The sequence below is a fragment of the Corylus avellana genome, chromosome ca8 (assembly GCF_901000735.1).
Source record: "Corylus avellana chromosome ca8, CavTom2PMs-1.0".
NCBI classification, from domain to species: Eukaryota; Viridiplantae; Streptophyta; class Magnoliopsida; order Fagales; family Betulaceae; genus Corylus; species Corylus avellana.
The window spans coordinates 4,805,151-4,823,641 of record NC_081548.1 but is presented as its reverse complement, the minus strand read 5'-3'; the positions used below and the strand labels follow the sequence as shown (position 1 = coordinate 4,823,641).

The following is an 18,491-nucleotide window of genomic DNA, read 5'->3' as shown; positions in this document are numbered from 1 at the left end:
CCCATATCTAATGTTGGAGGCGTCTGTTTCTACAATTTTGAAAGCTTTTACGTCAGGAATGCCAAGATAGGGCAAAGTTTTGACATATTTTTTGACTTCTTGGACAATTGAAGTATGAAGATCTGTCCAAGGTGGAGGGTTGCTTTTAAGATGATCATACGATGGTTTACAATGTTTTCTAAGATTTTGATAAAATTCAGCAACATAATTTAAAGATCCTAGGAACCTCTGAAGCTGATTTTTATCAAGGATGGTACCAGGAAATTTGTCTGCAAATTGAATGGCCTTGTCAATGGGTTTAACCATTCCTTGACTGATGTTGAATCCTAGAAATCTGGTTTTTGTTTGAAACAAATTGATTTTTGTAGCTGAAACAACTAAACCACTAACTTTGATGATACTAAGAAACGAATGAAGATGTTTCCAGTGTTCATCAATTGACTTTGAAAATATGAGGACATCATCTATATAAACAATTGAGAAATGTGCTATAGGGTCAAAGATTTCATTCATGATGTTTTGAAATTCACTTGGGGCATTTTTTAACCCAAAGGGCATGACATTCCATTCATAGTGGCCAAATGGTGTAACAAATGCTGTTTTGTATCTATCTTGTTCATGGATTTAGATCTGCCAAATCCACTCTTCATATCAAATTTTGAAAAACATTGGCTTGACCTATTCTGTTTATCAGGTCCTTTTTGTTTAGAATTGGATATCTTATCCACTGTAAGACTCCATTAAGTGGTTTGTAGTTAATTACTAATCTTGGAGCTTCTCTTTCTAATTCTGCATTTTTCTGTACGTTAAAGGCTGAACAAGACCAAGGGGACTTGCTTTTTCTAATTATTCCCTTGTTAAGCAATTCTTTAATTTCAATTTTACAAAGTTCCATTAAATCTTAATTCATTTGGATGGGTCTAGCTTTAGTAGGAATATTTCTTTCACTGAAATCTTTTACATAAGGGAGTTTTACAATATCTTTTTTCCTATGCCAAAACGCATTGTGGAGATCAGAACAAACTTCATTTTGTATTTTTTCTTTAAATCTTTCAATTTTCTGTAAAAGAATGTCACTTGATAGTTGTTCTTCGATTCTTTTATTTTTAATTTCTTTTTTTAGGGGGTTCAAATGCTTGCTCTTATTCTGTAAAATGTTAATTGTTTTAAAAATTGAAACTTCTTTTAACATATTGAGATCTTTAGTATGGGGTTTTTTGAAGAATTTAAATTTTACTTTCTCTCCTAAGACTTTTGTGGTAATTCCTTTGTGATATGTAGTAAAAGGATACAAAAGACATAAAAAGGGATTCTCTAATATGACTTTTGAATCAAGCATGTTTTTTATTAAGACAAATGAAGTTTTAAAACAAACATGATCTTGACAGACATGTGCTTTAGGTAACTTGTAATCTATCTGCATTTCACTACCATTGGCTGATGATAAATGTTCTGTAGTTTTTGAATAATATTTAGTAGGTACCATTCCTTCTTGAATACAATTTAAATCTGCACCTAAATCTATCAAAGCTATAACTTCAAATTCGAATTCACCATTAATAATTATTGTTACTCTAGAGTTCCATTTTTGGAAAAGGATTCTATCAATTATGTTTAAGTATTTCTCATCCGTAGTTTCTTTGAAGATTAAACTTTTGGTTGAAGATTTTGTAAATTTTTCGTCTTCTGATTCTTGTTCACTTTCGGATTGATTCTGTTCAGAAAATCTTTTATTAATCTTTAAAATCATTACTTCTTGTTCCAATTCTTTGTTTTTGGTTTTTAAATCTTTTATTTCTATTTTGATTTAGTTGACTTCATGCTGTAAGTCTTGGAGGGTTACTTCCCTTTGTTTTGATTTAAATTTGTTGAGGATTTTATCAATACCAATTTGTGGTTCTGTAATTTTTGTTGGTCCATTTTTTGCTTCATTTTTTATTAAATTACTCTTGAATTTTTTAAGGTATTTGGCTTTAGTTTCTAGGTCTTCTATTCCTTCTATCAAATCAATTAGCATTTCTTCATGTTTAGTTAGTACATTTATCTTAAGTTTTGTTTTACCACATGAATCTTTGCAACCTAGTTCTATTTCTGAATTACTAGAATTTTGACTTCATTCATAATCTGTTGAGGTGTTAAAAATTCATCTTCATTGTCACTAGAATCTGAATTTCTGAGTTCTAAGATTTTATACAAATCTTCTTTTTCTTTGTTGGAAATTTTTAATTGGTTGATTTTATCTTTTACTTTGCACTCATTTTTGTAATGTCCTGTTTTTCCACATTTGAACCATTTTACTTTCTTTTTATCATATTTTTCGTCTTTTGGTTTTTTGTAATATTTTGCTGTTTTATTTTTCTTGTAATATTCATTTGGTTCGAAGTTTTTTTTTTTTCTATAACCTTTTTTGTAGGGTTTTCTAGTTTTTGCGTATTTATCCTTATGTTTTCTTCTAGAGGGTGGTATAGGGGGTAAGCCATATTGTTCACAAAAATTTCTCATTTCATATTTTGCTTCTCTTTTTTCTTTGTTTAAGTTTTTATTTATCTTCATATCTATACACATTTTTAATCATATTTTACTTATTGTACTTATGATGTCTCTGTAGGTGAGATTATCATATTCTATAATTTTAGTTTTATTACTTAATTCTTCACGAATTTTATGGGCAAATATGTTGGGTAAACCATTGATAAATTTCTCTTTCCAAAAGGCATTTTTACAGTTATCTCTTAACATTACTCTTGACATAAAAACATCTTTATACCATCTAAAATCACTTAAGGTTGGACACCTAAGGTTACTTAGTTGGTCATGAATTCTGGATGTAACATTACTAGGGATTCCTATAAAATGTTTCATTATGGTGTAAATTAAAACATTAATTCCATCGGGGATTCCTCTGTTATGTGCTTCATCATAAATTGAGATTCCTTCTTCATCTTTTTGAACTGCATATTTTATTTCACTACGATTTGCTTCAGTTAGGTATTTTTCCCACCAAGCTTTTAATGTTCCCGTAAATCCTGATGTTAAAATGTCTACAATTTCTGCATTAGTTTTTTCTGAATTTGTAAGGTAATTATTAGTAACCATTGACATGTGTTGTAGTTTATTTAAAATTTCTTGTTCAGACAAACCATCAATATTCCATTCATAAATCTTGTCAGTAGAGACTGAGAATTGGTTAAAAACATTTCGTCCTTCATATTGAATGGCTGGTGGTGTAGGTCTAGAGTACCAATTGGGGGTGTTAGGCGTTGGTCTAATCATTCTATTAACTTGGAATTCACTAAATTGTTGTTCAATTTGTTGTATTTCTTGATCTGTAGTTTGTTTAGATTCTGAACTTTGTGTTTCACTTGTTGTTTCATATGTGATTATTTGTTTGTCTTTTCTAATGACTTGGATAGTTTTAGAGGGCGAGGTTTCCCTTTTGATATTTTCAAGTTGTTGTAGAGCGTCACTTTTGACATTTTCAAGTTGTTTTAGCATATTATTGACCTTTTCAAGACAGATTTCGTCTTTATCCTTTAAGTATAACGTTTTGGGTTGTGAAATTTTTTAGAGGGGTTGTTCGTAATGGGGTTTTTTCTTTCCAGTTTGAGTTTTAGTTAGGGGTGTAATTCTGTTTTCTATTCGGTCTAATTGTTTTCCTATGGTTATAAAGCTTGGGTTTGTGTAATTGTTTTGTTCCATGATCTTTTTTATTTCGTCATCTTTGGAAGTTTTAAAAGGGGAGGCTAAAATTTTTGATCATTTAAAGTTTACAAAGATCGGTTCTTTTGGAGGGTGACTTGCTTCTATTATTGTTTTATCTTCTTTTTCTCACTGGGTGGTTAACATGTTTAATTTTTTATTTTCATAAATTTTTATAAAGTCAAAGAATTTTATATGTAACTTATGTTCATTCATAAATTTTTCCCATTCTGCAAAGATTTTTATTTTTTGTTCTTTTGTATATTTTAACTTATATTTTTCTCTTTTTCTGTATTCTTGGTAGAATTATAGTTTTTTATTAAGGGTTGGAGGTCTAAAGTAAATGATTTACTTATAGTCATTAATTGTTGGTGTAAATGAGGTTCTTCTATATCTGTTTGTGTTGGGGAATTTGGTCCTTCTTCTTCAAAATTTTCTTGATTCGCTGTATAACATGGGGAACTTATTACAGATTCTATCTTTCCTTTTAACTTTAGATTTTTATCTCTTCTTAAAGGTTCAATATTAACGGAGGAAGAGGCAGAATTTCTATGGCTTGTTGGAAAATCTTGTGGATTTCTATGGCTTGTTGGTGTATCTTGGAAAGCTGTTTCTTTTATCATGAAGGGTGGTTTGTTGATTCTTGGTCTATCAAAACTTAATCTAACAGTACCATCTAAGTATTGTTGTAAACAATTTAGATCAAATGCTGTATTTTCTGTTTTTGCTGGAATGTTTTCATTTTCTAAAAGCCATTCCGATTGGAGTTCTACTTCAGACCATACTACTGATTTTGGTAATCTAACATTTGCATGACAAGAATGTGTCTGTATTAGTAAAGTTTTATCTTTGGGACTTTTGACAAGAGCATGCACATTAAGATTTGTTTTCATTGACTTGTAATAAAATCTATAAATTAATGCTAAAGGTTGGCTTCCTTCTAACATATCATAACCTGCTGTTTTAATGTTCAAAGTTAAAGCTTTTAAAATTTGTGGATCACTTAAACTTAAGGTGAAGTCAGGGAAACAGTCAAAATGAATTGGTCCTTTATGAAGACTAGATTCAACGACTCCTAATAGGCTGGTACTGTAATCTTTATGTCTTGCATCTCTCAAACACAAAAGTACAGAGGCATTAATTCCTAGATGGACTAGGGGTTTTACAACAACTTGAATTATTCCTATGTGAAGGAAATTCATTTTCTTTTCTCTGAGTTTTTTAATTACTTCTTTAGAAAGTAATTGGCATGTATCATGATGTTTATTTAAAGCATAGACTTGTTCAATTGTTTTTACGCTGTAATCATTGCTAAAAGACAAGGGTGGAAAACTTGATTTATAAATTTCTTTAGTTGGGACCTTGGGTATGTTCCAATCATGTGAATCTATATTTGCTTCAGGAATGTTATATTCTTCTTCATTAACTATATCAGGTAAAGAAGATAAACTAGATCTAGAGCTCACAGAAGAAGTGGATCTAAACAACCTAGACATCATTCAAAATATATGTTAAGAACAAGACAACAAAATTGCAAACTTTCTACTTTCGAATGCTTCTCTTTAACTGGTCTTTAAGTGTTCTGGAATAGCTATTTGTGTGTCCTACTGTGTGTCCTCCCGACTTATAAGCCTACCCGGCCTAACTGCGCTGATGGCACATTGACGGCACAAAGCGTACATCACATATAACTTAAAGATTTTGCTAAAGATAACATTTGAAAATATACTTGTTTTACAATTCTGTTTTCTGGAGTTAACAAATATATGAATGGACATCAAGATGAACAGATCTAATGGCTCTGATAGCAATAGGGGACTTGCAAAACAAGTTGACATAAGCGGAAGAATTAAAGACATAATGATGAATTTAAACAGAGACTGCAGATAAGATTCTAGGCTGAATATGAACAGAATATCTAGATGGATACACAAAGATATAAACATAAATATGAATATGAAATGTTGAAGATACTTCAATTGGAACTATAAATTCAAGAATATACATAATGAAAATAAGTACTTACGAAAATATGATGTTGTAAAATTAGCTTGAAAAGGCTTCCATTGAATGAAACATTCTGTAATATATATGTATATATATATTATTTGTGTGTGTGTGTGTTTAGCTGTCCAATACATAATGTGCTTTTATGTTACTAGCTGTGCTTTTATGTCCAACAAAAGATATATTACAGATAGTCCTGTAATATAGTTTCGATGAAATATTGCTCTATTAAAAATTTATAATAGAGCAATGCTATTCTTCATGCATATTTTACATCGGCTGACGTCATGTATTTTAAGTTGCTGACATAGAAAATCACGTAAAATATGACACGTCATCTAGCGTAAAATGAGTGTGAAGAACAAGACTATCTTAGTGTTCTTGAATCTCATTAAGTCAATATATCAACAACCCTATCTTAGTGTTCTGGAATCTCACTCTAATGGCCTTCCATGACCTTCCACCAATTCCTGAAGAGGCCCTCAGCAAACATCACTAATAAATTGAAAGTCTTAAAGCTTTGTTTTCTGGTAACCTACCAAATGCATGAACATAATGAACATGCCTTTTGGCAGAAACCATCAACTTTTTTGTCCATATCATACCTACAAATCATTTTCATTTTACTTAGAAAGTTATTTTTGTAAAAGAAAATATTTGTACTTGTTGCAAGATATATGCTTCTAATGGTTAAAAAAACAAAAAACCAAAAAGAAGAAGAAGATAAAAAGAAGACGTCAATAGTGACACATGGAAAGACTTTTACAATTAATTCCTCAAATTCAGCTTATTAAACTGACATATGTCCTTAGAGCATGTAATTATATGTGATAATCACACGCTCTAAGGACAAATGTCAATTTAATAAGCTGAATTTGAGGAATTAATTGTAAAAAAAAAAAAAAAAAAAACTTTGTCCATTATCAGGCATGGCCCTCACAAGACTATCTATGCACATTTCTTGCAGCAGCTTTGAATTCAAGCATAGTAAAACCAAAACTTACAATGAGGGAATTTCCTTAATTTGTATTTACATGTATAACATCTCATCTTTTTTGGAAGTTAAATGCCTTGATTGAATAGGCAAAGGTGAATCCAAAGAACACTGAAATTCCAACTATCACAATTGCAACAACACCCACAAAGTCATTTCTATACCCAAAATAACTCATCAAAAAATCTTCCACAGTCTCACCAGAATCAAATTTGTCATCAATGTCTCCAAATTGTGAAGCAATCATTCCATACAAGGTCCAAGAGACAGGACAAGCCCAATAGTACCATCTCCACCAAATTGGCATCCTCTGTCACAAGGCAAATTTAGTCCCTTATAAGTTATGGTTTGAGTTTGTATAGTGCAGCAAAACATGCATAGGGATTGAAACTTACTGTTCTGGGAATGACAAATCCTGAGAAAAGATTCCAGATTCCATAGAAGGCTGAGGAAACTATAGCAGCAATGTTGTGGTTTGGAGTAACAGCCACAGCCATCATGCCATAGAAAGTGAAGTATAATAGGGTGAAGTACATGAAGAAGATATACCAAAAGAATTTGCTCACTGTCCAATCAAACCCAATCATGGCATACACTATGAACCCATAGATTAGGGTCTGAACAAAAATGTAAGGAAGCTCAATAACAACCTGCAGAACAAATGGAATTTGGTGAGGAACCAAGGTGATGGAATTTACTAAACTCAAGAGTTTCCATTTATCTAGCAAGTGAAAGTACGCAAACTAATTTTGTGTTAAATCACCACTTATTCTAAAAGCTTAAGCTCATAAGAAAGAGTAAATTTAATCAATACTTTAACACTTATCATAACGAGTAGACTCAAAATCTCCATTGATAAGTGAGGCTCAATACATAGAGTCAGGGTTCGAACTCAAGACTTCTGGCTTTGATACAATATTAATTCACAATTTATTCTAAAAGCTTAAGTTTATAAAAAAATAGTAAATTTAATCATTCTTTTAATACTTTAACACTTTGTTTTACATAATTCCGCATTCTGCAATTTTTTAGTTAAAAAAAAAAAAAAAAAAAAAATCTTGGGAATTAATCCCAACCGAAATGGTATGCCCCATCCATTACACATTTCAATCAACTCAAAAATCCCAAAATCTGAACTAATTAAATACTAGAGCTACGAAGGACTTCTCCATAGAAAGGCAACCTTAATGAACTTCATAGACCAAGTAATGTACCTGTCCAAAGGCATATGGCAAAGCAGAATACATTCCAGCTGCTCTTTCTCTGTAAAAGACTGTTCTCTCAATGGCCACAACTGGCTGCACCGATGAGGCATTTTGTACCCCAAGGAAGAGCACGGCAGCATACATGGAACCCATTGCATTAAAAAGATCTTGTCGGTTTCGCCTGCATTCCCAAGAAAAATTTATCAAGTTAAGGGCTAAGTAATTGGAATGCCATTTTCACATAACATGTTTTGGTTTTTAATTTTTTGTACCTTTTGGAGCCAATATCCCAGAATATTGTCCCAAACATTAAAGCTGTGAAAGTTGTGAATAGGAGTCTGACTGCAGTGTATGGTGGGTTCCGCCAATATGACAAATGTTGTTTCCATAGGCAAGCCATACATTGGGTAAAGAAAGGCTGTGAGTATTGTGTAGGGAAGTACAAGTCTTTTGAACCTAGCGGAGGTGTACTTAATTCGTTGATCAAGGCCTTGTTTCTCCTGAATCAATCACCATGCAGTATTAGTTACTATAGAACAGAAGATTACACTAAACAGTGGCAATTTCTTAGAGAACTTCGGTATTTTCCCTTTAAATTCAAAGGGCATTTCAAAGTCTCAATGTTTGGTAATATCTTCCTTCTAAAAAATAATAATAATTATATAGCTCAGAAAGAAAAATAATGATATCAGTCTCCAAGGCAAGTATAGATCACCATTGTAATCGTACCTATAAATTTCTGAGTTCTTGTATATGTCAGTAAAGTTCACCCCAAGAGCTACTTCTTGTGCTGCTGAAGTAAACTCCAACATCCAAGTAGCAGGATTGTATTTATCCTTAATCTTAGGAACTCCATCAATTCCCTTTGATGAAAACAACTCACCTATGTTAGTAACACAGTGGCAAACAAGGGAAAAATTTATACCATCATGGATTTATTAGCCTAACCTCAAAGTAGTTGATCAAATGGGAAGAATGGCGGCCTAATGGACCTACATATATCTCTTCACCACCCCGTTTCAAGAGAAATAACTGCAACACAATATTGAAGTTTTAAGTTCTTGTGTTAAAATTAACACAAATTTCCAATTAACAATTGGTAAGGTATCTCACCTCATCAAAAGCATCAAATATATCAATGCTGGGCTGGTGGATGGTGCACACCACAGTTCTACCTGTGTCTACTGTGTTCCTCACTGTTCTCATCACTATTGCTGCTGCCCTGGCATCAAGACCAGAGGTCGGTTCATCCATGAATATAATAGATGGGTTGGCAACAAGCTCAACTGCGATTGTCAGCCTTTTGCGCTGCTCCGTCGATAGACCATTCACGCCGGGCAATCCAACAAGGGCTTCTCTTAGTGAGTTCAGCTCCACCAACTCCATAACTTCCTCAATGAACATCTGCAACCCATCAATCACATTTATTAGTAACCGAATAAGCCTGAATACTGTTAAAGTAATATTTATAAGTGATTAAATTTACCTCTTCCTATCAATTGAAGCTTTTGGCATAACTGATAATTTAACATGGTATCAAAGTTAAAAGTTATGGAATCGAACTTTGACTTCGTCAAATCATTCCCCATTTTAAATTAAATATTTCACATATTAGGTATCAACTATTAAAAGGGAGTTTGAGCCCACACGTGAGGGAGAGTGTTAAAGTAATGATTACAAGTGATTAAATTTACCTCTTTCTATCAGCTTAAGCTTTTGGGATAACTGGTAATTTAACAAATACGACGCATGAATGTTAAAAGTTCATTCAATTAAAATGAGCAACCTTGCTTTAGGATGCCTATCGAATGAAAGCTCATGAATTTCTATGTCTTTCTTTCACGTATGGATCTAAACTCCCAATACTAAAATAAATTATCCCTTGTTCTGAAGTCTTAAACCGATAACAAACGATAAATTTAATCATTTAACCGATATTCTAATAGAATCAAAATAAATCGTAAGGTCAAAACTATACCTTTCTGGTTGCGAAGTCAACCTCAGGTGGTAACCGAAGCCATGCAGAATAAACCAAAGACTCATAGACTGTCACATGAGGAGAGTGGATGTCAGTTTGCTCGCAGTATCCTGATATGCGGGCAAATGTTTCTTGCCTTTTGGAATACCCAGATATAGTGATGCTTCCCTCAATATATCCACCAGTTTTCCTTCCCGCCAACACATCCAATAGAGTAGTCTTGCCTGCACCACTCACACCCATTAGAGCAGTGAGGACTCCTGGCCTAAAAGCACCACTCACACCCTTCAAGAGTTCCAGCCGATCCTCAGGAACTCCCTGAGCTTTCATTTCCTGCAAGCAACCGTGATAACAAATTTAGGATGCAGATACATTAATCAACACCAGGAATTAGCTGAAATATTCTCATTAATAATGAAAAACAAAAATTCTTAATATGATAGATACCTGTGGCATGTCTATAGCATATCTGATTTCATCAAATGTGATAGAAAGGGGTTCAAAAGGAAGAACCATGCCCCGGCGTTTAGCGTCATTAATGCTGCCCACTCTTGCAGACAAGGTCCTGGATGATACACTTCTTCGACTTTCATTCCCTCTATCTGCATTGTCATCGTTGTGAATATGTTATAGCTAGAATCCAATGAGAAGAAATATAAATGTGAATCTGAGAGCTTGATGACCCACCAGAAAAGCTCTTTTCTCTTGATGGTAACTCAATGAACTCTCTACTTGGACCACTTCTGTTAGCTTCTTTCTCAGCCAAGGCCTCTTTGGATAATACGGCCTGAGGCTTCCCAAATGCTGCAGCAAAGTAGTCTAATTATCAGAACATTATGTCCAATTATGAAAACTCAAACTCGTATGAGTAGGGTACTTACGATCAAGATATTTGAGGGCCAACGTGAATAGGAAATTGAAAAGCAAAATGTATCCAATTAATGCTCCAACTCCAATCCAATACCAATGTGCTCCTGTGAATACCCCTCGAGACTCCAGGACTAAAACTCCCAATGGCTCTGTTGAATTAGAAGGAACCTATGACACGTATTTCCACATATATACTTATTAGCTAGTATTGATCAATATCATTAATTTTCCCAGTTCTTTTACTCATAATATGTGTCTGTTTTGTTAGAATTCAAAGAAGTGATGCTTACATGTCTCCAACTTTTTCCAAGAAATTCATTGACAGCTATAGCGTTCTGTGCATACATCATTGGAGAGATCCAGTAACCCCACACCCACCATTTCTGTATATTATCTGATGCAAAAGAACATAGTTTTTTAATCATCAGCTTCTGTAAAAAAGAACCAAGAAGTAAAGAAGATTTATTACATAAAGAGTAAATTGTATCATTTTTTTCACCTCGTGATAAAACAAATCCACCTAAAACAAGAACTGCAAGTAAAGCGAAAGACCCGAATGTGTTCGCAACAATGATATTTCTCCCTAATGCCCCCATCAATCGGAACAGTCCAGATGCCATCTGGTTAATACATAGGAGTAAAAGAAAGTGTTTGAAAAACCTGCCATATATGAAGAACGACGCACATTAAAATCTTGAACTTAAATTTGAATTGAAATGTTTATAATGAATTCTTTTTGCTCTCACCGTTCAATGTTGGGATCAAATCCTATGACATAATAAGTCATGACTACCCAAACGGCAACTTCAAGGAAGGTTATTGGGATCTTAAGTATCCATGTTGGTAGACAGTATGCCCAAGAAGGATAGAAGAGGAGGTCCCTCTGCTTATAGAAGACAGGAAGTTTCATGATGGTCATAGCAAGCTCCGAGAATCCATTAAACATTATTATGATGATTGTAAAGAACATAGCACCCATATAAATCCCACCATCTGCAGTTGTATCCCGGTGCAGCTCGGTTCGTAAAAATAATGTCATTGTTATAAAAGCCAATAGAATTAGCTGAAAATAAAATATAAAAAAAGAAGTTAGAATTTGCTGAACTTAGATGAGAAGCTCAATGTTACTCCAAAAAAATTTCTGCTTGCATTTATGGAACGTTAACCCAACAGACAGTTAAATGCTCGGATACTACTTACTTGGAACATCTTGAAAATGTAGACAAATGAATTCCTCTTCATAAGCAAAAATTCTCTAGATACACAAGCTTTGAGTAGTTCCTTCATGCTAACTCCATACTTTCTGGTTGTTAAAGCAGCAGGATGGCCTTTGGACTTGTCAAAAGGTGTAGCAAGCTCATCACCTAGTCTTCGACCAATGTGAAATGACTGAAACGCTTCAGCAAATTCCTTGACTGAAACAAAACTATAAGGTTCGTCTTTATTTGCCCAGTACTGCTCTTGATCTTTCCTCGACGTCACCTATCACAATATTTTATAAAAAATAATAATAATAACAATAAGAAAAAGTCCAATCTCTTTTGAAAAACGAATTGAGGTACAAGAAGGATATTGTGAGTCAAAATGTGAATTAATTACTTCTTGTAAGAAGTCAGCAACTCCCTTTCTCTCTGGACATTTAAAGCCCATGTATTCAAAGAACTCGAGCACATTTTCGCGAGGACCCTGATACACAATTTGCCCATCTGAGAGGAGAATTATGTCATCAAATAGGTCATAAGTTTCTGGAGCTGGCTGGAGGAGAGAGATAACTGCTGTTCCATTGAGAATGTGGATGGATTGTCTGAGTGAGTTTACTATCTGAAATGTTGTTGAACTGTCCAGACCAGTGGAGATCTCATCCATGAAAAGTGCTTTTGCTGGCCCGACCAGCATTTCCCCTATATTTTGTTGGCCATAAATTTCAAAGAATCAACTCAAGTGAGGCCTTTGGAAGTCAAAAGGCAAATAGAGTGTGGCAATGTTGTTCTATGCTTTACCTGTTGTGACTCGCTTCCTTTGTCCCCCAGATATACCTCGTAGCATTTCATCCCCCACTAAGGTATCAGCACAGACTTCAAGTCCAAGAATCTTCAAAATTTCAAAACCAAGAACAGAAATTATATACCCCATATTGTTGTATTTTTATTTATAATACATCCTTTTAGAATCAGATGGCTTTAAGTTTGTACCTTGAGTATATAATCTGTTACAACACTGGTTTCCTGCCCTTCTAGTGATGCAGCCTGTATTTTTAGAAACAACTTTTACAGCTGTACAAAAATTCAAAGGAGAAATAACAGGAGTTTTCCTAAAGCTTTCTCTCCTCCAGCTGCTAACTCACCTTCATATAGATGTCAAGATCAGGATCTGGCTTAATGTTTGCCGCCTTCTCTCTCCTCGATAATTCTGCCAACATCTCTGCAAAATTTTCCATGTGAAAAATTTAATAAAAAAACTCTACATTCTTGAGGATGACTTTAATATGTGAATGTTCATGGTGTTTAATTTTCAACTGACCATAACGTTGCCCGACCCCTTGACATCTTGCGGAAAAAGCTAGCGTTTCTCTCACAGTCATTTCTCCTATATGAACATCATGTTGACTTATATATGCTGAAGTCCTCTGCGGTACAAAATGTTCCATTCCATATCCATTGTACGTGACTCTCCCTGAGGACTGGAATTCAAAAGCTCTTTTATGAAATCATGATAAAGTGAAACACCACCCCAACTATGCAGTGAACAGCTTGGAATCTAATTTTCTTACTTTCAGCTCTTTCCCAAGTTTTCCCGCCAGAGCCAATAGCAATGTGGTCTTTCCAGAGCCTGGGGGGCCTAAAAGCAATGCCATTCTGCAGAATCCGGATCAGCTGATTGAGAAATGGACAGTTGAAGAGTCTATCATGAACATTTTAATAAGTTTGTGTCTACTAATTAACCTTCTAGGCTTGATGATTCCACAAACATCATGAAGAATTGGTAATGGTTTCTTTCGATTTGGAAGAATATGAAGATAACTCAGGAACCCCTACACAGAGAGACACAGATAATTTAAATTCAAAGACAAATTTTTTTAAGATATTATTATATACCCATTATTGTATGATCTAAAAGATGAGCCATCACATATATACCTCTAACAGATTAACACAAAAGTTGAATATTGTGGGTAATCCCCTGCTTCCAACATAAGCTTCTGCTTCTACACATAAATGCTCGAACCGGACTTCAATTGTCGGAATATCAAGCCCAACACTGCGTTTCAAGTTGGAAAAATACAGAGAAAAACCCGGCTCAAACACATTCCGAACTTGCTTCAAACACAATATAAACACACACAATGACAAAGACAAGCTTTCAAATTCAAGCAAAATGGTGGGTTTTACCGTTCGATGCGGTCCTTGAGCTTCAACAAGAAGTTCTCGTTATCTTCATCTGCAATTTTCAAAAGCCGCTCCAACAAATTCTTCCTCTCAAGCACCCCAAGATTCTTTATATCAATCTCTCTGGCTTGACCCTCTGCTTCAGTGAGTATACCTCTCCTTATACGCATATAGGTGGGCAGTTTCTCCAGAGCAGCCCATTTCAAAGCTTCTTCGTCGTTGTCTTCTACCGAAGACCTCGAGAAAACTTCCATGGCGCTGCTCCTCCAGATGTTTGAGCTGCTTAGCCGTGCACTGCTTAGCCGTGCACTACTTACTCTAAATACATCGTCACCCTCCATTTGATCAGCTGCTGCAGTTTTTCAATATAATAAACAAAACCCAGAGAGTTTTCTCTCACTTTCATGCAAGAAAACTAGACTGCATGGATCTTCGTGCTCAAGCTGCTCAGTTTCTAAAATGGGGTCGGTCTTCCTCTGTTCTTCAGAAGTATGATGCCGGAGTGTAATATATATATATATATATATATATATATAGAGAGAGAGAGAGAGAGAGAGAGAGAGAGAGAGAAAATCACATGGCTTTAGGAGTACACAAATGGGGTTGATGTTATTGAAAGCAGGAAGTAGCTTGGCCGACATCATAGTATAAAAAGTGCTTAATACTTGTAATGTTTTTTTATAAATTTATTGATTTGCCCAACGGATACAATCTGTTCATTGTAACCCTTTTTATTATATGATCATGATACTTCCGAGAAATCGAGCAATTTTTCCGTAGACCTCTGGTACAATATTCTCACTACAATAGAAAATCTTTTGTTACAAGTAAAAGCAACAGGAAGAACTGTTCAAATATCATTGAGACTTACATAAGTCAGAGACTTACATACTGACTTAGTAGTCAGCTTGACGGATTAAAATTCTCTATAATTTAAAAAAGTGTGGCTTTTCAAATTACAGATTATTGAATTATTTTTACACGTATTAAAATTGTGGCATATTATCGAGGCGTATATAAATAACTTCCCTCTAAAGATAGTTTTTTACTCAAAGCTTTTTTTATAACACAGAGAGTAAAAACCTGATGAAAATATATTCAATTCTCAATTGTACGTAACCTGACACAATTTTAATTTATGACATTTTTCAAACGTTTCAATGTAAAAAATTGGCCGAAATTCTGTAATTTAAGAATCTATACTTTGTTTGATATTATAGGGGATCATGTTCACTGCATGGCCGTAATACACGTCAATCACAACAAATTAGATTGTTTAATGACTAATATGGTGTCACGTCAAATTTCAAATTTTGCCTTGTATGTATTTTTTAAAATGAGTAAAAAAAATAACAATCTTAAGAGCTTCTCCAATAATAGTGGCTATTTAAGCTACTCAAAATACACATTTTTTTTATTTTAATTACTAGTTTTTCAATATAACTCCAATTGTATAATGTGTTATGAAAGTTCACCATGGCAAAATTTTTAGATTAACTACACTAATTGAGAAAAAAAAAAAGAAAAAAAAAAGAAAAAAAGAAGAAGCTATTACAAGTCTTTTAGATGCTCTAAACTTTATAATTTTATGTCTTCCACATATTTCACATATTTATCCTAAAAGAGTGGAGCTATAGTTTGAGCTAGGCCTGGTAAAACGGGTTCACATTTCGGGTTTGCATCAACCCGATTAATCCGCCAACTCATTTATGCTTATCGGAATACGACACGTTTATTATGACACGAACCCGTTTAATCTAAACCCTAACCCTAAATTACGTGTCATACTGTCAGGTTCACGAGTCATAGGTTAAATTGTCAATCCTATATTAAGTTAAACTGAAAATTTACTTTAAAAATTAAAAATATATAAATTGTTTAAACATGTCAACCCGTGAACCCGTTTATGTCAAACCCGAACACGACACGTTTATTAAACGGGTCATAAACGGTACCCCTTTTATAATTCAAACCCATTTTACCTAAATCCTAACCCTAAAATTACTGTCGAGTTCGCAAGTTGCAAGTTAAATTGCCAGTTTTGAATTTGAGCAAACAATTACTTTTTGTATTTTCAACAAAATCCAATTTTTATTTTGGAGCCGCCCAAGAATATTAAAGAAATCGACGACCAAGTGCCGACTTAACATATATTTTATTTTGAGTATCAAGATATTGTCGGGAAAATAAGATGAAAACAAGAAAAGTAATCAGCTTGGCTTCTTAATTACCTTGATCCCCGCTGGGCATTACTTAATGTTGTCATAGAACTAAAATAAATAAATAAATAAATATATATTATATATTACATCTACCGAGGAATTTGCCATTTGTTAATTCTCTCATATAATGATGCCTTATTTTAAGCCCTATCTAAAAGAGATTTTTTATATCCAATATCTTGTTCTTAATTGAAGCATTAAATTTTTCTTTGGGAAAAGCCAAAAAAAAAAAAAAAAAAAATCCTAAATTTTGATATGTTTAAAAATTAGTCTTTTGAGTTTTTATCATACTGATCCCATTCTAGTGTGCTGATCTAACAGTGTCAATTCATTTTTAATTTTTCTTTTATATAAGATATTACCACATCATCTGAGACTGGAGGGATATAGCATTTCTCTTTTAAAATATATATATATATACACGAGTTTTTATCATTTAAAAAAGATTAATGCTAAAAATCACGTTTTTATTCTATAGTTATCTCAATTAGTCTTTAACTCTTCTTTTTCCTTTTTTTTTCTTTAAAAAAAAAACTAATGAATTGATTGAGACTAACACATCAACATGGTAAAATAATTATGAGATACAAATATTATTTCTAATTACCCAAAGGACAAACTTTTATTTTCCCTAATTTTGATCCCAACTTGTATCATCTATGGATGAACTTTTAAACACATGAAATTACCCAAAGGTCCAACTTTTATTTTCCCTAAATTTGATCCCATTTTCTTTTTCTTTACAAGAAAGTTGATTCAGAAAAGTTTCAAGGTAGTCAATCAAGAGTAATGCTATGGACTATCTTTTTATCCTCTTAAAGTTGAAGTGACTTTTAAAATCAAAATTTGATCAAAATTCAAGTATAATTCATCTAAAATTTAATGGTGATTTTAAAAGGCACATCAGCTTTAGGAGAATAAAAATGGAATAAAATGATGGTCCCTAGCATTACTTATCAATCAAACCCAAAATGTCAAACAATAATATATTTAGCCAACAAATTATTTTTTACCAAATTTAATAGTCAATAATCCAAAGTCAAACAGTTGGGTATTCAGAGTGGGTGGTTGAGATCCTCCCAATCCCGTGATCAAGCCATACCAAATCGGAAAAGATCTAGCTCTTCTACATGCAATGCATGTTTGATGGTTTCCAATCAATCACCATTTAGAGGTAGAAAAAATCAACGGCTGAGATTTATCTGCTCCACAAGATCATCAGATGGTATACTCACTACAATGAGATCTGACCATAATAATAATATTAAATTAATTAGTGAGGTGTAAATTAAAGGTTCTAGAAGAAATAGTGCCAACTCCTTTCTGGCTGGTGCCTCTGCATGAAAAGATGCCCAGAAAAAGGTTCCCATCTTTAAATAATGGAGAGTTGTTGGGGAAGAAACCTAAAAAATACAAAAAGCTTTAGAGGTCGGCGCTTACTTCAGGTTCACCTTATTAAAACTCCCCCCCTTCCCATTCTTGCTACTAGTCATTGAGCAAACAAGTACGGAGGAAGAAGGCTTTAATAATTCTTTCGAGATATAAGTTTTTTATTATTATTATTTGATTCAAAAAAAATTTGTTTTAGTGGTATAAGTGTGAGAAGTGTTTTTTTTTTCTTCTTCTTTTTCTTTTTATGAATTCGACAATTTATAAAGTATTTTGTATTTTGAATTATTTGTTAAGAGTTTAAGGATCCGTTTGGGTTTGCGATTTGAAAATGTATAATTTGAAAACATTATTTTTAAAATTGCAATTTAGGGTTTGGCAAATTTGCAGTTTGACCTTTAAAATAGCAATTTAGCCTTTAAAATCGTGCGTTCTAAAAAAAAAAATCACCTTGTCTACTTTTTAAAAACGCAATTCCAAAAGATTCATTTTTTACGATTTGGTTTAAGTCACTTTTTATCTAAGAAATTGAAATCCAAAATGCGCCCTAAGAAAGATAAAACTTTACTTATTCCCTTCAATCTATCACGAGTTTGTAATGTTAATCTTAAATTATTAAAATTATCAAAAGTTGCAATATGGGTATTTCATTTTTCAGCCCGTTTTAGTTTTACCCTTACCATTAGGGTTTTGTGCTAACTTGAGCCGCTCAAGTGAAATGTTTCTTATACATCTGTAAAA

At 33.4% G+C, this 18,491-nt stretch overlaps 2 protein-coding genes across 2 annotated transcripts in view; both read right to left on the bottom strand.

Annotated features, from left to right (window-relative positions):
• LOC132190733 (pleiotropic drug resistance protein 1-like) overlaps nucleotides 1-306 on the bottom strand; it is a 9,587-nt gene extending 9,281 nt beyond the window's left edge. The window contains exon 1 of the mRNA XM_059605785.1: nucleotides 52-306. Coding sequence (XP_059461768.1) covers nucleotides 52-306 — 255 coding nt within the window. The remainder of the gene's footprint in view (nucleotides 1-51) is intronic.
• A 6,446-nt stretch (nucleotides 307-6,752) lies between these two features.
• On the bottom strand, nucleotides 6,753-14,480 carry LOC132189185 (pleiotropic drug resistance protein 1-like). The gene is made up of 24 exons (XM_059603780.1): nucleotides 14,143-14,480; nucleotides 13,891-14,011; nucleotides 13,696-13,784; nucleotides 13,524-13,608; nucleotides 13,274-13,433; nucleotides 13,098-13,174; nucleotides 12,946-12,999; nucleotides 12,754-12,844; nucleotides 12,353-12,654; nucleotides 11,954-12,235; nucleotides 11,500-11,816; nucleotides 11,253-11,413; nucleotides 11,044-11,147; nucleotides 10,765-10,921; nucleotides 10,571-10,687; nucleotides 10,331-10,485; nucleotides 9,884-10,216; nucleotides 9,019-9,309; nucleotides 8,854-8,937; nucleotides 8,635-8,768; nucleotides 8,178-8,405; nucleotides 7,915-8,086; nucleotides 7,096-7,350; nucleotides 6,753-7,010 (listed from the first exon to the last, which is right to left on the bottom strand). Exons 1-24 carry the CDS (start codon nucleotides 14,478-14,480, stop codon nucleotides 6,753-6,755), a joined length of 4,365 nt encoding a protein of 1,454 aa, XP_059459763.1.
• Between the last annotated feature and the right edge of the window lie 4,011 nt (nucleotides 14,481-18,491).